The sequence below is a fragment of the Psammomys obesus genome, unplaced genomic scaffold, assembly GCF_907164565.1.
Source record: "Psammomys obesus unplaced genomic scaffold, mPsaObe1.curated_primary_1811, whole genome shotgun sequence".
NCBI lineage: Eukaryota > Metazoa > Chordata > Mammalia > Rodentia > Muridae > Psammomys > Psammomys obesus.
In genome coordinates this window covers 9,515,929-9,539,524 of record NW_026590663.1, presented here as the reverse complement: position 1 = coordinate 9,539,524, position 23,596 = coordinate 9,515,929, and the positions used below count along the sequence as shown (strand labels likewise).

The window sequence follows — 23,596 nt, the reverse complement described above, 5'->3', positions numbered from 1 at the left end:
GGCACAGGGAAAAATTCTTTCTTCTTTTGTAGCTTTTTCCTGAGGCCAGCCCCGGTGACAGCACAATTGTACTGTGGTGTGTAATTAGTATCATAGACACATAAAACTCTGAGAAAAGCCTGTTCCTGGAAAGAGGGCCACTGGTGCATGACAAGTAGGGAGAATTCACTTATTCCTACTACATTATTATTGATGTTATTATTAGCAGTTTTGTTTAATCTTCCTTATCTAGAAAATGAGCCCAGTTATATAAAATTGGTCATTAGCATGGGAACTAAAGTTGAATAGCCTCATGTTTCTGGTTAAGAGAGCTGTTAAAAAAAGAAGTCTTAGATAGTATGGCAGAAATGATGTTCATAGAGATCTGAAAGTTCTGTAATATCTAGAAAGATCTGAGGGTTTCATCAAGGCAGCTCAGATGTGAAAAGGCATGACACGGGTTTTGAAATGTGAATTAAAACCTGTCCTATTGAAAGCAACGTGAATAGGACAGGTAGGAACTGAGTCAATTCATTTCTCACTAAAATGTCAACATTCCCAAACCCTTTACTAGAACTCAGAGTCTCATGACATGTTTAAAATGTTCAGTATAAAAAAAGTGATCTCCAGATTCAATATACTTTCCAATCAAAAAACCAATAGCATGCTTCACGGAACTAGAAAACAACAGTCTTTAAATTCATATAGATATACAAAGGGTCTTTAATGGCTGTGGCGCTTTAAATAAGAATGGCCCCCATAGGTGCATCTATTTGAATGCTTAGTCACTAGGGAGTGGTACTTTTTGAAAGGATTAAAAGGATTAGGAGGTGTGGCCTTTTGGAGGAAGGGTGTCATCAGGGATGGACTTTGAGGTTTCAAAAGCTCATGCCAGGCCTAGAGTCTCTCTTAGCCTACTGCTGAGGACGTAGCTCTTAGCTGCTATTCCAGTGCCTCCTTATGTGCCACCATGTTTCCTACCTAACCCTCTGAAACTGTAAGGAAGCCACCAGTTAAATACTTTTCATTGATAAGAGTTGTTTTGGTCATGGTATCACACCAATAGAACAGAGACTAAGACAGTAGTCAGAGCATACCGCGAAAAAAGAACAACACTGGAGCTATCTATAGTATTTTTTATTTCAAAATCTATCTTAGTGTATCAGTAGGAAAGAGCCATTACCTGCACAAATATAGACACACAGAAGACCCAGAAACAAGCCCACATATCTGTATCTAAGTGGTTCTTGAAAAAGATGCTGAAGGCTTGCTTTGGGAAAAAGAGAACCTCTTTGACAACTGTTGCTGGGAAAATTAGACTTATTTTGTATAAAAATAGATCAAAGACTTTAATATGAGAGTCTAAACTTTGAAACTACTAGAAGAAAGCATTGGTATGGGCAGTGAGTTTCCAAATCATTTTCCAAATTATACGGGTACTCTAGTAAACCCAGAAAACAAAAGCAAGAATTGAGAAGCAGGGTTATGTCCAATTCAATAAGCTTCTTCACAGCACGGAAATAATAGAATGAAGAGACAGTCTACAGAGTGTAGGTAACTTCACCTGACAATTGATGTCTAGAATATGTTGAGATCAGAAAACACAACATAAAAATCAAATCCGACCAAAGAAGGACGAATGATGAGAAAAGACGTTTCTCAAAAGAAGTACAAGCGGCCAGTAAATATGTGAAAGACAGGACAGCAGAACGCGAGAGTGCGTGGAGCCCAGTTCTAATCCAGTCGGGATGGCCGTTATCAACGGTGCGGGTGCTGAGGAGGGGCCCTCACTGCTGGTGAAGCGTAGCTCAGCAGGCCACCAGGGAGGACGGGGTGGACCCTCCGAGAGCGGAGGCTGACCTCCGTAGGAGCCTGCTGTGCCAGGGCTTCCTAAGTGTCTTCTACTTCAAACCACTTTTTGCCCATACAGTTACAATTTATGACTCTGAGATATAAAAATAGGAGTAATAATGAAAGCTTTACTGATAATGTAAAGAAATACACTGTAAAACAATCTTGGTATGCATATTATTTTGCCATTTGTTAAAAGCAAGCAAATTTTCATACTGTTGATATTCTTTTATGTGAAGAATTAAATTTTAAACAGGACAGGAGCCTACCATAGAGGGCCTCTGAAAGACTCTATCCAGCAGGGTATTAAAGCAGATGCTGAGACTTACGGCCAAACTTTGGGCAGAGTGCAGGGAATCTTATGAAAGAAGGGGGAGATAGGAAGATCTGGAAAGAACAGGAGCTCCACAAGGAGATCAACAGAACCAAAAACTCTGGGCCCAGGGCTCTTTTCTTAGACTGATAATCTAGCCAAGGACCATGCATGGAGATAACCTCGAACCCCTGCACAGATGTAGCCCATGGCAGCTCATTCTCCAAGTGGGTACCCTAGTAAGAGGAACAGGGACTGTCTCTGACATGAACTCAATGGCCTGAGTGGGGAGCAGCCTTACCAGGCTACAGAGGAAGACAGAGGGAAGCTGGGGTCAAAGGGAAGGGGAGGAGGACCTCCCTTATCAGTGGACTAGGGGAGGGGCATAGGGGGAGATGAGGGAGCGACAGAGGGTAGGATTGGGAGGGGACAAGGGAAGGGGCTACAGCTGGGATAAAAAAAATGAATAAATTATAATTAAAAGATAGTATGTGGGGAAAAAAAGAATTAAATTTTAGCTGAATATTTGAAACCATAGAATGTAGAACATCTTCAATGATTTTTAGAGCTGATTAATATTTTTGTTTATAACTGGCAGCTCCAGGAATGCTGATTTGCACAAATGTGTAGTACAGAATGGTTGAAGTATGTTTGAAGCCATTTTGGATATTCTAATTTCAATCTGAAATTTAAGTAACAATATTTTATGAAATTCAAGTAAGCATTTCAATCAGTTTTTAAAATGAAACATTCTAATTTAATACAACCCAAAGATACAGTAATTTAATACTGATATGCTACATAATTATGGTAGGAAAATATAAAAAAGTTTGCTTTTCCAAAAATTACATTTTTATAAAGGTAGAAATTTTGTTTGCACAGGAGATGCACTGCAATTCATAGCCCACAGTCCTCTCAAATCTGAGCCAGTGTGCTCGAGGGTGCTCTGGTGACATGGGCCATGTAAGGGTACATTATCTTGTGCTCAGAAACAAGGCTTTGATGAAGTCACATCATGCAACGTGCAACTGCCAGAAACACCGTGGCTTGGTCCTGGCCTACACACATGCAAACACACATTCCTTTATAACGCTAGAGAGGCAATTACTGAGGCAATTCACTTTTAGTATATTAGCATATAAATACAGGGTTCTCCTCTTCAGTCAGGGTAAAGTGGTGATGACCGTGTGGGTCTACACAAAGGGGTAGGATGTTGGAAGTAACCAAAAAACAGTGAAATAGAAAACAAGCCAAGGGGCTGACATAGATCTGTCTGATATGATGAAAACTGTTCTTGATTTATTGTCATAGTGTACTGCATGACATTGCCACCGATTTTATGGCGAAACAGTGTGAAAATGGACTTGAGTGGGAGCTGTAATGGTTGTCATAATCTGTTTTGCGAGGAGCAGGAAGCCCTATGGAAGGGTGAGCTGCCTACTGAGGGGTGTTAAGTCAGAGACGGTTTCCAGTGAGGTTGTGAAATGCTCCTCTTGGCTAGTTTTTCTCAACCTTGAGGGTCATGATTCCTTTGGTGGTGATATGTCAGATATCCTGCACATCAGGTATTTACGCTATGATTCATAACAGCAGCAAAATCATAGTTTTGAAGCACCAGTGAAATAATTTTATGGTGGGGGTCAGTACACGTGAGGAACTGTATTAAAGGGTTTCAGCGTCAGGGAGGGTGCGCACTGCTCGAGGAAGCAGTATGTGCGGTGGTGTGGGGGCCTGCTTCAGTGTCAGTGAGGTAATATGGGAAGGAAGGCTTCAGGAAGTATTACTTAGGTCACCTAGGAGACTAACGCTGTGGAAAGAAGCTTCCCAGTGCTGCCTCTTTTTCTTCAGGCTTTTTGGCCATGTGAGACCGCCTCGATAGTGCCATCTTTAAAGCCAGCCCCTCACCACACAGGAAATCTGTCCGCACCTGGGCTGGGCCTTGCACCCTCCAGAACTGAGCACACGTGCTTCTGTGAATTACACATTAACTCAGGTTGAAGTATTTCTTCATATCAGCAGAGGTAGACTGAGGCAGTGGTGCAGGCTAGAGACCGTTGTTGGCTGAGGGGTGAAACAGCAGAAACACTGAACTAATTGGCTTTTAGGTCCTGTTGGGAGTGACCGTCCCCAGCACAGAACCCACACACTTCTCTTTTATAGACCCCTGAATGAGAAGCTGACAGCCAGGGACGCCCCACAGTGCCACATCTGTGAAGCCTGGAGCAGGAAGTGAGCTGTCTAGTCTATCAGGAGCAAAGAGGACCGCTGGGCCGTTTTGAAGTCAGCGTAGTAGTGAAAGGGAAGTAAGCTACTCTGCTCATAGCAGTCAGAGAGCTGACCTTGATTCTGTACAGTGCGGCAAGTGGCATTGTATTTCAGCTTTGTGTTACTCACTTGAGTACATTTTGGTGCTTTCGTGCTTATGACAGTTGTGATTTGGGACTGGTCCAACCAGGTGTGTCCAACAAAGGGCTAAGATCCTGTGGAATATAGGTTTGAGTCACATCCTGGAGAGACAATAAGATTGGATGAAGTACACACTAAGGGTTAACAGGGAATAGAATAAGTAGCATAGGAAAGAGATGATGGACATCAGTCATGGCCTTAGAACGAGATACAGAAGCAAGGAATATGTGCTGTGTTCCGTTCACTTTCCTGTGTCCAAGCTTTGGTTCAGATAGTAGGGGCTTCCCATTGAGGCTTTAGTAGTAGATTAGACTTAATAGAGATATACAAATTGAAAGGTGTATATGCATCCTGAGTTAGATGCCTCTTCTGAAATACTTGGCATAGTTTCAGGCTTCTGTGGTTTTCACTGTGGTATAGTGGTCAGTTTTGTGCAGAGTCAGCTCATTTAGTTGATGTTGCTTAGTTGCTGGCCTGTATTATGTGCTTTGTTTTCCATCCAGTGAGATTACATACTTGAAACTCCTGTCTGTATGCCCAGAAATGTGGGAGAATTGCTTAAAGCTAATGTTTAGCCAGGGCTAAGAGGAGTGGCTCCGGGATGTATTTCCAAGGCTCCTTAGAAGGTTGCTTTGTTAGTCAATCTTTAATGTCTGTGATACCATACCTGGTGGAAAGAATGGAGGCCAGACTTACTTTGGTTCACTGTTTCAGAGGCTTCAGGCCATGGTCGCTTGGCTGTCTTGCTTCTGGTCTCAAACCATCATTCTGGGGAGCAGGTAGAGCAGGCGGACCCTTTGAGGCGAGCAGGAACCAGAAAGCAGAGAGAAGGCTTGGGACACAATATGCCCCTCAAAGCACACCCCAGTGAACCACTGCTTCCAGCTAGGCTCGGCCTCCTAAGGTTCACCCCCCTCTCAGTGATAGCATCATATTGCACATCCATCAGGGGGTCACAAAAGCCCCTCTCTGGCCACCAAGTCTTTAACACATGAGCCTTTTGAGGTCACACTTGACACCCAACCACAGTCGCTCATCAGATGACTAGTGGCAAAGTGGAGAAGCACTCTTTACTGATTCTGCCCACTAACCTGCTGTCTCTCCTGCGCTGCACGGTTCTTTGAGCACATTCCCACATATGCCTTCCGAAGCAGCCCTGTTCTACACAGAGACTTGGGAACCTGTGGGCCATGGCTAAAAGCACTACTTAATCTTTTAAAATAAAATTGTATTTTAGTATAGTCACTCCCGTTTTAATGTATTGTGTATGACTGCTTTCATGATATGAAAGACTCAAGCAGTGTTGAAGAGATATATAGGCTACAGAATTCTAAAATATTTACTAACTGATCCTTTTTTTTTATTAAAAGTGATTTTATTGCTGGTGTATACAGGAGAATTTCTGCCACCAGAGCAGAGGCTGTGATGACTTGTATTTCTGATTGGGTGGGAGGACCCACTTAGTGGATAGTAACGAGGCAGCTGGTGAATTCTGCTCTCCAGCAGAATCAAGCGGAATTTAGCATCTTTGTCCTTTCTCTTTCTCTCAAGATGCTTTTGAACAGCAACGGCTTTCTTAATCAAATGATGGAGATCCTCAGGGAGGTCAGGGCAAGGCCTTTGGACTTAAGGATTCTCAAGGTTTTACTACCAGTCACAAAACGGACCTGTGCCACGCCACGGGAGTCCCTCAGGGTCACACCTATCTGGGAGGGAGTCAGGCCTTTCTTGGCTAGCTTGTAAATGTGTTTCCTTCACGTCGTCAGATGTCAACTTCAGCCACGTGGGGACTCTATGGTGGTAGGGCAGCACCGACTGGGACAGGCCCTTCCTGGGAGCGTGCATGCGACCCATGATGGTGGAGGTCTACTAACTGATCCTTTTTAGGAGAAAAAAAAAAAAAAAGCTTGTTTTGTAATGCTGCTGGGGCAAGTTACTACAAAGCTGCTAACTTACCTTCCCAGATGAGGCTGGAAGGACGCTTAGTGGGCAGAGAGTTTGCGATGAATCACGAGGGCCTGAGCCCCAGTGATACAGAGATGAGCGCCTGTAACCCAGTGTCGCCCTGTAGTGAGATGGAAGCAGAGAGGGGCCAGCTCTCTGCAAGTGAAGCAGTTAAAGGGCAGGGTGCTTCCAGGTGAAGGCAGGGACGAGCATCTCAGCTTCTCTGACCTCCACATGCTTGCCATGGCATGCATGTGCCCACAGCTATGCTCATGAATGTGTGCACACACATCAAATACACACACACATACATACATACATACATACAGCACATACTAACACACTCAAACAGCTTTGAAAAGCAGTTTCCCTGGGCTGGAGTCAAAATTGTGGCCAGGGCTATGTCTTTGTGGGCACTGTAGAAAGCCTGTTTACCTTCCGCAGCTTCTGGAGGCTGCTTGCCTCGTGCTTCATTGTCATCTTTGCATCTGCCATCAGTTTCCTCTTTTACTCTTGATAAGTATATTATGATTGTACTTAGGACCCCCCCCCCCATCTTAAATTCCTTTATATAACCACATCTACAAAGGACTTTGCCACATAAAATACATTTATAGGTTCTAGAGAATAGTACCTGAATGTCTTTGGAACCTTATATTTAGCTGCTCAGTCTTCCCTCCAGTTCTTCTAAGTTCATATCTGCCCTACATGTAAAATACATTCTCCCTCTTATAATATCCTTCAAAGACTAAAACCCATGGTGTCAACTGTGGCTCAGAAATCCTAGGTGTTATTATTTAAATTGTCAGAATGTAGTATGGGCAAGTTTCTGGACATGATTCCTCCTGGTGAAGAACAATGTCCTTTCTGGTTTCATAGGTCCACAGATCTCACCTTATATGCTCCCCAGATACGGTTGTGGAGTGGCAGAGAATCACACTTAACACTCATTCTCAGTCTCAAAGGGAGAAACATTGAAAAAAAAAAAAAAGAAGGAATTAATAGCGCTGAACATGGGCATGGTGGTGCATGCCTGTAATCCCAGCACTTGGGAGGCAGAGGCTGGCAGAACTCTGTGAGTTCGAGGCCAGCCTGGTCTACAAGGCAAATCCAGGACAGCCAGGGCCATTACACAGAGAACCCTGTCTTGAAAAATGAAACAAAACAAAAAATAGTGCTAAACAATTTTGAAATCCAACCATGTAAATTTTATTTAGGCTTAAGCCTTAGAAATAATATCTACCTCCCCACCCCCAATGTGTGTATTCTGCTTGCATGTTTTTGCATTACTGTAGTAGAACTGAGTAGCTGTGAGGAAGTCTTACCAGCCTGCCAAGCCTAAAATAGTCTTTAGATTATCCTTGTGGAATATACACTTGTTGGCAGCACAAGTGTTGACCTTTTGCTCATTAACATATCCAAGTCTCTGGACTAGTACTTGCTATATATAGTATATTATATATTATAATATATAATAAAGTATATACTATAGTAAAATATAAATTAATGTATACATTATATATATTTATGTATAATAAAGACTAATGTAGAAAAGGAAAGATTATAGGAGTGAGGGGGCAAATCTTTGATATTGCTGAGACAAAAACAGTTTATAGTTAAATAAAACATTCAATGATAAAATAGAAGAAAAGTTTCTTGAGTTAAAGAAAAACATTTACAACTTAAAATAGCAGAGTGCATTCAGAGGAAAATTATACCAGAGTGACCAGTGCTAAAAGTGCATTGTTTCTGTATCTGTTGAAAAAGACAGAGAGTGCCAGTCCCTTAAACTAGCTGTGTTGGTGCGTGCCTGCAACCCCAGCTCTAGGTGAGCTGAAGGGAGAACTGCAAATTCCAAGTTAGCCTGGGCAACATAGCAAGTTCCAAGCCAGTCTGTGCTACATAGTCAGTGCAGGAGGGGGAGGGTTTGCCACACAGGGGCAGACACAGATGACAGATGGGTACAGACTCTAGAGACTGACCAAGTCTGCTTTTAGCCATTCATGACAGTTGTTGTTTTTTTTTTTTTTTAATGTACATTAGTGTTCTGCCTACATGTATATCTGTGTGAGGGTGTCAGTTCTTCTGGAGCTGGAATTACAGACAGTTGTGAGCTGCCATGTGGATGCTGGGAATTGAACCCAGGTCCTTTGGAAGAACAGCCAGTGCTCTTAACCGCTGAGTAATATCTCCAGCCCCCTCATTCGTGATAAGGTTTAGGTGTCAGAGGAGAATGGGGGTCTGCAAAGCTATAAGAAAAACAATGAGAGCCAAGAATAGTTTCCAAATTGTTAAGCAAGTTGTTTTTCAAATGCAGAGACAATAATCAGACTTTCAGACATGAAAGATCTTAGGGATCATAACATTAATGAGCTTTTCATACAATTAAAAATACAAATTACAGTAACCTTAAAGTTAAGAGTCAATTCTATTTTAAGTTGTAGAAAATGAATTAGTAGTGAATGTTGAGTTTATAAAAGTAAGGCTAAACCACTCTAGGAATTTTGTTAAAAAGTGAATATAAATGTATATAGTTATAAATTTCATAGTAATATAAAAATATACAAAGATTGAGAGATGGACAAGTGGACAAGAGATGTTACATGCACATTAATTTTCTTAGGTTTCATAAGTTAAATTTTTATGCAAAATATTATGGCAGACGCACAAAGAGCTAAAGTTAAAATTAAATCTTCCACATTTCAGAAAGAAAGTACAACACTTAGAGTGTAGTAACGCTAGCCCTGTTTGGTGAGGTAGCAGTAGCTACACACAAGCCTACTAGAATTACAGTAACCCTGACTGAAGTAAAGTCTAACCCTCAGTTACCTCCCTTGTGTTGTGAATGTTCAGTACCTGCAGAACCCACAGATACTGAGCTCAGTGATGTAGAGCACTCACATCTATGCAGAAGTCTTTTGGAGGGCATTGCCTTCGAAGGGGCAAAGAAAGTATTTAAAAGAAAGTTGCTACACAAAGGATCGGATACAGGTTAGCTAACAGATACAGGTTAGCTAACAGACCGGGTATGTGGTGCAGACCTCCATTCTTAGAACTGCAGATTCAGGGGCAGCCTAGGCGGTATAGAAACACCCCAGCAGCAGGAGCAGCAAACGGAAAACAAAACCCCAGCAAACTCTGTTAGGTGTTTGTGAGCCAGGAAAAATACAAAGTAAAAGCTGAAGGTAGAGGCACAGGCAAGACACCTCCGAGCTTCGGGCTGTTAATGTTAGGAGACTGCTTTCTGTTTAAAAAACCTTCAGTTGAGACAGAAGATGTACTTTTTGATCATGAAAATTAAGGACAGAATGGTAGTGAATTATTTAATCAGTTAATAGATGATCAAAGAAATAAGCCAAAAGCACAGTGAATGCACATAGAAGAGATATTATCAGTCTCGTTAGACAAAGAAGATAAAAGCGCATACAGGTTTGGATAGTCCATTTTGTTAAGATCACTATTTATAAAGCTGCACCTTTGTAATAGAGACACCAGCTTTACATTGTGTTCATCAGGGCGGACCTCACTGAGCTTAGGGACTTGCTGCCAGCCAGTAAGGTTGCCTGCCTGCTGTTCCCTGTGTGAGCCACTGTGCCGCTCAGAGCTAGGCTCTAGGCTTTGGACCACCACTAAACCCTCCAGAGGCACCATTGACGTTCTGAGCGACATGCAGCGATGACACTGAGACAATGGGAGCCGATGAAGCACGCTGCTCCACGTGCCGAGCCCCCCCCCCCCCCCGGGGGGGGGCTGGTCGTCCAGCAGGTGTTGGACGATGGCAGTGACCCTAACCCAGAAGTGCTTGATGTCGCAGAGCGGACTCTGTACTTCACTGCCTACAGGGTGTCAGAAGTGTTGCCAGCATTTGTCTGCAAAGTGGTTAACGTACTTTGGTGCCTCAGTGCCACACTCTATCGTCAGTGGACACAGCGGGCCCTGGCTTTGCCTGTAAAGACTGACAGCACCTTCCCACTTGCTGAGAAGGTCAAGGCCTTCTTGGCTGATTCATCTGCATTTGTGGCTGCTGCCCCTATGGCTGCGGTCACCACTGCTGCTCCTGCTGGGCTTCGGCCCCAGGTTGAGTAAGGAAGTGTTGGAGGAATCAGATGAGGATATGGGATTTGGTGGCTTTGACTAATCACCTCCCAAAGCAACCAATTCAGCCAGCTTGCTTTGAAAAACATGAAAATAAAGGCTTACTTATCTAAAAAAAAGAAAAAAAGAAAAAAATTCCACATGCATTCAGGTCCTGAAAACCTTTAATGTCAAAAAATGAAAATATAGTGGAAAATATATTTTCTCATTACAGTGCAGTCAGACTGCAAATTTATTTAGAAAACAAAAGAACAATGAATGATTAAAGCTGTGCTCACAAACTTTCCTAATCGTTAGCCTCTAAGTTACGTAGTAAACGTGCGGTTGACGATTGTCTGTAGGTAATGATGGTATCTGGCCTACAGATGCTCCTGAGAGTCCAGGGAACCAGGCGTGTGTCCCGCAGCGTCAGAGAGACAGGATCTAGAAGGCTATTGACACCCAGAACTTGCCCAGCAGCTGTTGTCTGATCCTCTAGCAAGTATGGCAGCCATGCTGGGCACAGCAGCCGCGTTCCGCCTGTGCCCGCCGCCATGTGCCTTCCGGTCTGCGTGGTTCTGCCTGTGGTCCAGCTGCATCTGGGAACCTTGACTCCGAAGTGGACAGCAGTGACAGGCCTCTACCATGTGTTCACTGCAGTGAGAAAAATAACGAAGCCCCATGAACTAGATGTTCTACTTAGAAAATTAGAAAAAAAGTACAAATAAGCAGAAGGAAGAAATTAATAATGATAAAGCAGAAACTATAAAACTTAACAGAAAACAGAAAACTTAACACAAGCCAAAGAGCTATTTTTTAAAGGCTGAAAATAAGCTTAATTCAGAAAAAGAAATATTGCACAAAATTAGAACAAAAGAGAAAGAAGAAATATGAAAGAAGTAGAAAATTTATTGTGGGAATATTTTATAAACTTTAAAGCAAGTAAGTTTGGAAAATGTTTGAATGTGAATTAACAATTGTGAATTCACAATTGAATGTGTAAATTAACAAACTAGTCTCTAGAAGAGACAGAAAACTCTTAACAGACACTAACTGTAGAAATTAATTTTACTTAAAAGGGTTTTTGTTTGTTTGAAGTGGGGTCTCACTGTGTGGTCCTGGCTGCCTAGTCTGGAACTCACTTGAAATCAGGCTGGCCTTGAACACAGATCTGCTTGCCTCTGCCTCCCAAGGACTAGGATTAAAAGCATTTGCTGCTACCTCCAGTTTTACTTAAAACTTGTATAAAAGTCATATGAAGCCACATAGGTGGTATATATCTCCAGTCCTGGCACTTGGGAGGTTGAGAATGGAAGACTGTGAATTTGGAGTTAGCCTGGACTATACAATGAGGTTATAATAGATTATGATAGTTCATAACTGCAGAACAGCATTTCTTTCTTTCTTTGTTTTGGTTTTTGCTTTTCAAGACAGGGTTTCTTTGTGTAGCTTTGGCTGTCCTGGACTCACTTTGTAGAGCAGGCTGGCCTCACAAAGATCCGTCTGCCTCTGCCTCCCGAGTGCTGGATTACAGGCGTGTGCCTCCACATCCGACTTAGCATCTTAAATTTTTAAATCAGTTCATCACAATAAGGAAGTTTCGTGTCCATCTTTAAATTTCTCTATGTGTGTATACATGCGTGGGCACATATGTGATAGCATAGGTATGGGGGCCACCTTTCTGCAGTCAGTTGTCTTGTTCTACCCTGGGGATTTCAGGGATTGATTTCAGGTCATCCCTGAAATCATCCCAGTTCCTTAACACACGGAATCCCTTTATGTACTGTCTCGGATTAGTATTTAAAGGCAAGAGCCACAGGTACTTGTCAAAATTCAATGCCTGTTCTTTTCTAAAGATGCTGAGAAACAGAGGTGAAGAATACAGTGTGTCATAAACTTCAGGCTGGGATTGGGGCTCAGTGGTAAAGTGAGTTCAGGATCCCGAGTCTGATCCCCAAAATGGTAGCCTTGCAGTTACTCTAATGGGAAGCATTAAACAGGATCAAATGCCCAGTATTACTATTCTTTTAGATTATGAAGTAGTTACTTGGTAACGAGAAATAGAATATTGTTTTGAAAAGAAAGTAGCGAGGATCTAGAGTGATTCTTGTTATATTATTAAATAAAACAGGAAAGGTCAAAATCCAGGGTGAGCATTTTAATTAATTTTGTTGTATTTAGTGGGAAAAACAAAAAACAAAACCAAAAACCCTTCCTTACTACAAAACTCAGTTATCTCCAGTTAAGTGTCATTGAAGCTTGGTAGGTGAGGAGAGACAAGTGCTAAACTTATTATTATCTTTCTAATATTTAGAAACTTTTGTTAAATTAATCACTTTTATAATTTAGAAAGAATAAACAGTAAACTCTCCGTTTCGAATGCTTTTGGCTTCTGCTGTCATAACAGAATGAGTCAGTTGTGCCCATTTTAGAATCTAGGAGAGGAGCTGAGAAAGGTAGAGGGTAGGGAGTTGGTTGTATTTGGGAGTGATGTAGATGCCTAGAGGACTTGAGGAGGATGAAAGGCCAAGTACCCTCCTTTAAAGCACGCTGTGGATCATGCAGCTCTGTTCACGTGCATATGCCGAGCTCAGAAAGAAGTTGCTGATGATTGTCAGTTTAGGAACCTGTGGCTGAGAGGGAGATAAGAGGGAATGAGTGAGCTTATCATTTGTTAGTTTCACATAAAAAGTTTTTCTAGTCTGATGGCTTTTCAGGAATTGGATTTCAGCCTAGGGTTTTTTGTTTTGTTTTGTTTTAACATTGTTATCATCATCATCATGATTATTGTTTATTATCTGTATTTAAAACTGTCATTTTTCATTTGTTGTTGTGGTTTACTTTTTTCCTTTTTCATCCTATTGGAATGTGTCTTCCATGAAGCAAAAACTTGGTTTTGTTCAGCGCTGTCTTTATAGAGTTGAGCAGTCTGTTTTTGCCTAGGGCTTAACATTTGACAGAATTCACCACAAATATTTTTTGAATTGGTTAGAAGTGGACTCTAGGAAGAGAACATTTTGACTAAAGTCTTTTTAACTAATTTGCCTTTTAAAGTCTGACGAAGGACATGACTGGAAAGGAGGATGTGTACCGAGGCCCCGCCATCAGGGCTCTCTGCAGAATCACAGACGTAAGTTTTCCTTGCTTCAGGGAGCTGGTGAAGGCCAGCCTGACTGTAGTGTGCCTGGGTCTGTCTGTGTGTGTGTGCTGCAGTCTTCTCAAGGTTTATGGTTCCTTTTGGGACAGGGTCTTTAACGTGCTGCATAGCTCAGGCTAGCCTTGAATTCATCTGCAGCCTCCCGAGTGCTAGAATTAAAGGCTTGTGTCACCATGCTTGGCTTATGTTTTATAATTTGGTCCAGGTCAGTTGGAAATTTTATAAAGCTTAACTTATTTTGCTACCCTGTTAAAGTTTTAAATATAAAACTGGGCAAATTCTTATTAATCTGAATATTGGTCTCAGTATGTTTACCCATTTTTATCTGCCACTACCCTTTCAGGACAAAAAGCTTTTTCCATGTTAAAGTTTAAAGGATGCTTACTTCCAGAAGCTTCCTTGCTGAGGACTTGCTCTAGTAGGATATTATGCATTTAATTTCCTGTGTATCTTAATAAGAGATTAATTTGCTATGTAGGATTGTTCAAGATGTATAACATGGGCTTTTCATTTAGAAAGATCTAAGCATATTCAAGATTTCAAAAGGAGCCTCCACCCTCATATAGGAATTCTATAGGAATTTCTTTTCTTTCTTTTTGACAGAATCTAACTCAATTTCTCAGACTAGCCTTGAACTAATGTGTGTGTGTGTGTGTGTGTGTGTGTGTGTGTGTGTGTGTGTGTGGCTTGTACCAGATTGTTTAAAATCTACTTATTGGAAAATGAATATTTATATGGAATGCCTACATGGCCAGTTTTTGTACATTATTTTGCACTAGTGGTTTTAACAAGCTCTTCTCTTTAATGTTAATAGGGAACGATGTTGCAAGCTATTGAAAGATACATGAAACAGGCCATTGTGGATAAAGTCTCCAGTGTGTCCAGCTCCGCACTGGTGTCCTCCTTAGTAAGTGAGCAGCAGCTTCTTGTTTTGATGCATGGTCTAGTAGTATCTGTCAGCTTATCCCTGCTCTCTCAGAAGAGAAATAGTTAAAAATATGTGCGCCCTGTTACTTCACACAACTGCGATGTATGTGGAAGCATGCTCAGCAGTTGTAATGGGCAGTAAAAATGTGAGCTTTTTATGCTTAGAAGCTTTGGGATCTGAAAGTTGTGCACCAGATGGAGGTGGAAAGTAGGATAGGAGTGATGGCCAGGGAAGGAGCAGGGGCTGGTTTTCACGTTCTTCCTCTGTGCCTCCGTGGTCGCCCCTTGCCTCTTTGTCCTCAGCTTCCCTTGGGTCCCAGGATCTAGCTGTGTCCTGGGAAGTCTCCCTTACTACTTCTGAATTCCTTTCAAGAAGCGACCCTTTGCTTCAGGAGTAGCTCTCCTTTCACCTTTCATCAAAACAGAAATGTAGTCATTAAAACCTTATACATTGCATTTGATTGAAATCAAGAAATTGGGACTAGAGGTAAGTGCTTGCCAGTAAGCATGAGGACACAGTCAGTCTCAGAACGCACGTAAGAAGACATGCGTGGTGGCACATGTAAGCCAGCCCTGGGGAGGAGGAGATAGGCAGACCCTGGGAGCTCACCTCCTAGTCAGGCTGGACAGTTGTCAGGCCCCAGCTCCCAGGGAGAGATGCTGCTCAGGAAACAAGTTTCCCTCTAGCCTCTGCACACATGTTTACATGCCCCCATACCCTCCTCATGAGCAGACACACCTGCACACATGCACACAGACTCTCCGAGCAGTGAAGTCACAAGACTCCTGGCTCTAGAATGCCATGGATCGGGGCTAGTTGAAGGAATGTGCTGTACGGCTTCTTTGTGCAGGGAAGTTTTCTTTCAGAGGGTTTCCTGGAAGTGAAGCCTCATATTAACATTACTTGGGTACCGTTCTGTTTGGTGCTCGTTTTGTTGCTTTCTTTGGCTTGCTTCTCCCAGTGCACAAGTGTGTAGGTGCAAAGAGATAATAAAGAAAAAAATACAGTTTATAGTTGCCTTAGGAATAGAGACAACATAGACTTAAAAATCAACAGTATTTTCAGTGTTTGGGAATATATTTTTGTAATTTTTGCAAGAAGTTTAGCTTATGTTTCTAATGTCTAGTAATCATGCAGTGTGTTTTCCCCCGTTTTTACATGTAGCACATGATGAAGATAAGCTATGACGTGGTTAAACGGTGGATAAACGAAGCCCAGGAAGCCGCCTCGAGCGACAACATCATGGTGCAGGTACTCTGAATCGTGGCATCTTGTCGTCCAGCAATAAAGGCAAAGTTCTTGACATGTTAATCTACTTATTAGTGCATATTATTAAGCAGATATCTTACTAATTTTGATTAGTCCCATTGTCTTTTCAAGTGTTTGGTAGAAGATAAATAACTTCCAGTAGGAATATTCGGGAAAAATTCTCTTTTCAGTAGTAGATAGAAATGTTTATTCCAAAGGAATTCACAATGCATTTCAGTTATTTTATTGAAAAAATAATTTATGTAAAAGGTCTGGATAATAAATATTGTAAAAATAATAAAGCCATTTTACTATATAAAACATTGAAGAAAATTTTCAGAAAGCTCTTATGATATTTATTAGGCTATTATTAAAAGTAATATGATTAAAAGTTTAACTGGCAATATTATCTGAAATCTCTCTATGGGTTTCAAAAAGCATTAATGTTCACAGCTTCTTATATTAGCATATTTAGTAATGTAAAGCAGTCATTTCCTCTTGAGGGAGGTCTGTCCAGTTCTGACACTGTTCATGCAGTGTTGCGGACATTGATCCTTTGCTAAGGTGGTGGCAGGTTTAAAGCCAGTTGGCGGGGCCGTGAGCCACGCGCAGTGCCTGTACTTGTAGTCTCAGCCCTCAGGAGGCTGAGGCAGGGGGACCACTTGAGCTGGTGAGCTTGAGACAAGGCAGGGAGCCAGCAAACCCTGCCTGTTAACAAGTAAGTTAGACCCAAGGGCAGGGCCCACTGTTGGACCCACTAGACCTCTCTTCAGGCTGTATGCACCCTTCTTGCTTGTCCAGTCTGAGTTCACAGCTTCTGCAGTATGGTAGACTCTGTGTGTGTGTGTGTGCGCGATCCCAATGTTTAGTTTCATATGAGAAGATACTGCATTTTCTCCTGTAGACTTGTGTATCTTTTTTTTGAAAAATCTTTTATTTAGTTCTCTGCAGTTGTCTTTCCTGTCGGTGTTTTGTCTAAGCTCATTTCGCTCTTTTTCTTGTTCTTAGTACCATGCTTTGGGAGTGCTTTATCACCTCAGGAAGAATGATCGGCTTGCTGTCTCCAAGATGTTAAATAAGTTTACCAAGTCTGGTCTCAAGTCACAGTTTGCATATTGTCTGCTGATTCGGATTGCTAGCCGCTTACTGAAAGAAAGCGAGGATGGGTGAGTACCCTAAACTGAGATGATTTGACTTACAACTTAATGTTTCTTAAAATGTATTTTCTTTATGACTGTCTTTAGGGAAACACTGACTTTATAGATAAGTTTGATGTTTTCCAAATTAAAAAGAAATTAAAGGTTGCGTGTGGTGGCACAGGCCTTTAATCCCAGCACTCAGGAGGCCGAGGCAGGTGGATCTCTTGAGTTCAAGGCCAGCCTGGTCTACAGAGTGAGCTCCAGGACATCCAGGCCTATACAGGCAAACTCTATCCCAAACAAACAAATAAAAATAAAGAAAAAATGAGGATTTTAAGTAACATGGTATTTTTTTTTTAACATTAATGTATTCTCATATATATAGTGATTACTAATAATATACCTACAGATTGATATTGGACAAAAAGTTGTGTAGGTTACAAGTTATACAGATGATTGACTATGATAACCAGGAGGGAAATTAGGAATCAGACTGTGGATATACTGAATTGAACGATTTGTCCAAGGTCTCTGTGTAAGTGTGGGCTACATGCGGACTTGGCAGGAGGAGTACAGGGATCTTTAGTGTGTAATAAGCGTGGAGCAAAGAGGAAGCATGCTCATTCCAAACGGTGCCGGCTTTCCCTTTTCAGTGTGTCGGCGGGATCTCTCCAGGTTGGCCTCTCCTGCCTCAGCCTCCGGGGGACTGGGATTCCAGATCTGCATTACCACGTGGCCAGTTACGGTGTAACTTTAGATGTCTCTTTGATCTGGAAAGCCAGAGAGTTAACACCAAGATCTCTAGACTAGTTGAGTTCCAAAGCACTGCCAAGAAGGGCAGCCTAATCTGGTTTTCAAGTCAGTTATTAATATCAGTGCTTAAACCAAAACAGAGCTGGGCCCTAGGGTAGCTACTGGTTTCTCATAACAGAAAGAACTTGCTGTAAGCAGTGCCCGGCAGACAACTGAAAGGACATAGAGGCCAGAGGAGTGTGCCTTCGGGGAAGAGGAAGTGTGGTAGAAATGGCCCACGTGTTGGCGCTCGTCAGCAGCGGGTTAGTAACGCGCTCACCGCGTGGCGTGGTGTGCACATTCTAATGATGGTAGTTGCACTTTTTCATGTCAGTGTTTTTGGTAGTTGAGACTGACATTACAGCTTTTAGAACTCTTGGAACTAGGTCTAGTAATCTGACAGTTTCACATCACAGATGGAGCAGTTATGCTTTTTGATGTCATATGGCTAGGATTTGGCCCTGGGGCTGACTGGCTCTTGTGAATTAAACAACTTAACATCTCTAGAACTTAGTTTCTTTAACTGTGCTGTGACTTATCTGTCAGGGCTATTGTAATGATTTAAGTTATGTAAATTGACAGTAAAGTGGATGATTAATAAAGAAAAAATTATTAGCCTTGACCATAGCTCATGTAGTTTACATACTCAAGCTTTGTAACCACCTAAACCTCAAGCTGATATTGTCTGTGGAGGGAGGGAGGAATCAAAGAAAGAAAAGAAAGAACAAAAGAGAGAGAGAAAGAAATCTGGCTCTATTCTGAGCGTGGCTGAATTCAGAAATAACAAAGTTGTTTGACAGAGGAAATTTTAGAGTAAGTGTCAGGTACAAGCTTACTGCTTTTAGTCAGATCTGCAGTGAGAAAAAGGAGAGATGCTTGAGAAATGTGTGTTAGCCTGCCATCCCTGGTCCTTCCCCACGGTGTCTGTCTGTCACCACTGCTCTTGTGTTCTCTGTTGACGTCGTACTTAGCCTGCTTTGTCTTTCCAGCATGGACTCAGTACTGGTGACTTTCTAGGGAGATCAGGCCTTCAGGGTGGAGCTGAGGCAGTGAAACATCCAGTGCCGTGAACCGAGCAGCTACTCGGCTCTCTGCTTTTTCAGTGTACACATGGTCACTGTTGGGCTCTCTGCCTCCTGTCGCCCACTTCATAGTGTGTGTGTTGTAATGTCTGTAAGTATATGTTATAATATGTGGTGTATAAGAATATGTTATCTTATGTATTATATAGTTTTATAAAATATATAACGCTATGTACAGTATATAGGTTCTGTTCCTCTAGAGAACCATGCCTAATATAGGTAGATTGTGTTCAGTGTGTGCTATCGTGTGTTGGAATTCAGTTCTCGTAAGACATACAAAAAGATTGGAGCAGGATATAGTGGCTTATGTGTATAAATCCTAGTACGGGAGAGGCTGAGGCAGGAGGATTGCTACTAGTTTAAGGCCAACCTTGGCTTCATAATGACTTTCAGGTTAGTCTGGCCTACAAAGTAAGACACTGTCTCAAATAATACATACGTACATACATACACACATACACATATACACACATAAAATAATAGAAATAAAAACTTAGGTCAGGTAATGGTGGCATATACCTTTAATCCCAGCACTGAGACAGGAGAGGCAGGCAGATCTCTGTGCGTTCCAGATCAGCTTGGTCTACAAAGTGAGTCCAGGACAGCCAGGGCTACACAGAGAAACCCTGTCTCAAAAAATGAAATAAAAACGGAAGAAAAATGAAAACTTGGAAGCTTCATTGATGTCTGGAGATGGAGCCTTAGAGAAGTGGTTAGGGTTAGCAGAAATCATCAGGTGGAGCCCCGTGGGAGACAGAGCGAGCCCCGACACTTGTGGAGGTACCTCTGACCTTGCTGTGCCTTAGGACTCTCACCCAGCGTACAGTGAGGCCTCCCTTAAAACAGTGTCTCTATAATCTATTGTAATTAAGCCACGAAATCACCAGGGCTTCTAGTTAAAGGATTAATATTCAAAATCAGTTTCCTTCTTATTCAGGCAACCAGTAAATGAGACTATTAAAAAGATACCATAATTCGTATTTTTATTGAAACAGAGTCTATAGGAATAAATTTGCCAACAATTGTATGCATTGCTATACAGAAAATTATAAAATATTATTTAATATGTTACTTGAAAAATCAAAGTATATATTACATTTTTATACTGAAACATTCAATATTATAATAATGTCACCTCTTTTTAAATTGACCTGGGGATTCTGTGAGTCTGTAGCAAAACCCTCAGTCAGCTTATAAATACCAAACAGAAATAAATGCATGTATTGTGCGAAAAGACATGTATATGAAAGCTTAATCTTAAGATGGAGCAGTCCGAATGTCCATCTGTGCTAGGATCCAAAAAATAAATTATGGTGTGTTCATACAGATACCATACAGTAGAAATGAACAGTTTTGCTTTTGAATGCAGCCACATGGGTAAATCCGGCTGAGAGATCATGCATAAAAGAATACATTCTGGGCCAGGAATGTGGTTTGTTGGTAGAGCACTGCAAGAGCAAGGTTCAGCACACAACACTGCAAACAACAGCAGAAAAAGAAAGATTTCATCTGTGTTGGCTTGGGTGAAGAGGGGTTGAAACGGGGTCTCTCTGTGTCTCCCAGCCTGGCCTGGAATTCACACTGGCCTCCTGCCTCTTGAGGCTGGATGCCGTCATGCTTGGCTCACTGGTACTCATTTCAGACTGCGTGCCTACAGCTAATGTTCCAAGTTAAGACAGAACTAGGAGTTTGACTCAGTGACAGAGCCCTTGCCTAGCCTGTGTGAAGCCCTGGGTTTAAGTTTAGTGCCATCAGAGAAAAGAAAAGGGATTATATTTGAGGTAGTGCTTGTGAGCTGCCTGAAGGGGCTCTGGAGCTCTTGGAATATTTATTTTTCTCATCATGTCAGTCTTATAATAATCTCCTTAAATCACATAGTGCTCAGGGAGGCAGAAGCAGGCGGCAGGTGGATCTCTGTGAGTTCGAGGCCAGCCTGGTCTACAAAGTGAGTCCAGTACAGCCAAGGCTACACAGAGAAACCCTGTCTTCAAAAAACCAAAAATAAACAAACAAATGAAAAAAAAAAGCACATAATGTGTTATCAATATTACATTACAATTTAGTCTGAAATTTACATTAAGAGAACATTAGACAATAAACATTTTCTCAAATAATTTCTCTGGCTTTTTCTTTTCTTTTTTTTTTCCTTATTTTCTTTCTGTCTTTTTTTTGAGATGGGGTCACGTTATCCAGATTGTTTTTGAGCTCACTGTGCACCCAGAGCTGGCTGTGAACTGCTGATCAGTTGCGTCTTCCTCGCAAAGAGTCATAGTCGTGTTCTGGCGCGCTCCGCTAGCTGCCGGGTGTTTGGGCTCTTCCAGCTGCAGTCAGGATGGGGTTGGACCGCAGTCATCTTGGAGGCTGGAAACCTGACTTCTGAAGCGTCTCACTGGTGCTTTGCGCAGAGGCCTCAGTTTCATGTCTCGTGTGTCTGTCCCTAGTGTTGCTTGGGAGAGAGAGAAACGTGCATGATCTTTCTCTGATCAGGAGAAGCGTGCCAGAGTTTCTGCTGGGTGTAAAGGCCGCCATGTTTGAAGGATGCAGGGATCATTGTGGACTTGTGGCACCTTTGGCTGCTGTGTCAGTTGTGGGCTGCCATAACAAAATACTTCAAACTGAAGGCTTATGTGGCATGTTCACTACCGTGTAGCCACAGGAGCTAACCCACAATCTTCCTGAAATTCTCCTGTCTCTCCTTCCATCTTGCCTTCCAGGTTTACTGTGGTGTGCCTGGCTTCATGTGTGTTCTGGGGTCCATGTCCGGGTCCCTGCCCTTACATGGCAAGCTCCTTACCTGCGAGTAGTCTCCCAACCCAGAAGGTGGTATTTCTGAGTAAAATTTTTTTAGTGTGAAATGTGTGTGTATGTGTGTTCTCAATGGTTAGTGCATGGCATGACAGTAGAGGCCAGAAGTTTACGTCGGATGCCTTCCGTGGCTGGTTTCTGCTTACTTACTGAGTCTCTCACTGACCCCAGAGCTTCCCCATTCACCTAGTCTAGTTAACCTCCCAGGGCGTTTCCTGTCTCAGTGTCCCGAGCACCTGGGGCACAGGCCAGTTGATACGCCCACAGAACTTTTTATGTGGGTCCTGGGGATCCAGACTTCGGTCTTCATGCATGAGAACAAGCACTTCACCCGCTCACCATCTCCTTAGCGTCTAACCCATTTAAAAACCATTTAAACTATAGTAATAAACTCTGCAGGGGACTCCATACAATAAGTTGTGGTTAGAATGTGCCATTAGAAATGAAAGCATGCTGGTTTTGTTTGGGGAGGAAATTATAATTAAACTTTGACCAAAAAAAACCATATTGGTTAGTAATTTGCTTTTGCCACAGAGCACTAGAAGCTGAGTAGATGATTAATGACAGTTTGGTTCATTGTGTGGAAAGTGGCATGCCCAGGAGCATGGTACCCGCATCTGTCAGAGGTGTTTGTGCCACATTACAGAAAGGCAGAGGTACTCTCTTAGGAGCCGGTTTGAAAAAGGAGAGGAAAAGGTAACAAAATGTTCTCCCTTTTGTAGATCTCTTGTGGTAACTCATCTCTTGTGTTAACAAACAGCCTTTTAGTGGCAAAGTCTGTATGGCCAGACTAAGTCTTCAGAGTCTCACCTCTTAGCAGTTTTGTATTGGAGCCTAAATTATAGCAGTAATTAAGAGCAGAAACTGAAAAAAAAAAAAAAAAAAAAAAAAAAAAAAAAAATTCTTGGGCACGTTAAAAGTAGGAAGGATACTTAAACGTGCTGTGTGTACCCGGGAGATGTAGAATACAGTGGATGGACTTGTCCATGAATTAGGTAGCTCCTGCTGTTGGGAAAAGTGACCTCAGACTTACCACTTAACACAGGTGTTTACTTCAGTTACCATGCGCAGTGATCTGGTGGCAGCTTAGGTGTGTGGTTCTGGTATGGGGGACCCTGTGAGTCATGTTGGCCAGGCCTGTGGCACCAGAGTCCACTCCATATTTTCTCATAGTTTCTTCCTATTGGCTACATGTTCCGCTTTCCCACCTCTGAGAGCTTTTTAATGGCTCTCATTAAAAATAGCATTTGGCATGACCGCTACCTTCTCCCACATCAGGTGTGTAGAGAACCTAACTTGGAACTGTGTGTTTGTAATCTAATCTCAGAAATGTGTTGTCCTTTCTCCCACATCCTCCTGATTGCAGTGAACAATCCTGGCAATAATATTCGAGGAAACTACACAGGGTTTGGATATTCAGCAGTGTGTATTTGGTGAGCCCATCTCTGTGGGCTGTCTAGTACACAAAATACATCATTTATGGTAGTAAACCTAAGTCTGTTCCCTGTTGAAAGTGGCTCAGATTGAAAAACAGTAAGAATGTGGTTGATCTGTATGTCATGTTGACAAAATTGACCCCACGTTTAGAATGCTTTATCCAGGGTTCTTTTATTCTTTTAAATTAAGAAAGATAAGGTCCACACAAAAGTGAAAACACTTAGCTGTATGTATGTTATGCGTATAGAACTGAGTGATTGCACACCTTAGGAAGTAGTTTATCATTTCAAGTGTCCCAACGTGCCTTATGCATGTCATTTGGTTGTATCTCTTGATCCCCAGAAGAGCAACCGACCTGACATTTGTAGCACTCACTTACTTGCTTTCCTTTTCCCTTCACTCTTTCCATACCCATCCTAAACACTTAAGCTCTTTCATCTT

The 23,596-nt window shown here is 42.1% G+C and overlaps 1 protein-coding gene across 2 annotated transcripts in view; it reads left to right on the top strand.

Moving 5' to 3' along the window:
* Nucleotides 1-23,596, top strand: part of Copg2 (COPI coat complex subunit gamma 2) — a 75,051-nt gene that overhangs the window by 15,484 nt on the left and 35,971 nt on the right. For both annotated transcript variants that reach the window (XM_055608200.1, XM_055608199.1), the window contains 4 exons: nucleotides 13,622-13,697; nucleotides 14,539-14,631; nucleotides 15,817-15,903; nucleotides 16,909-17,066. In XM_055608200.1, coding sequence (XP_055464175.1) covers nucleotides 13,622-13,697; nucleotides 14,539-14,631; nucleotides 15,817-15,903; nucleotides 16,909-17,066 — 414 coding nt within the window. The remainder of the gene's footprint in view (nucleotides 1-13,621; nucleotides 13,698-14,538; nucleotides 14,632-15,816; nucleotides 15,904-16,908; nucleotides 17,067-23,596) is intronic.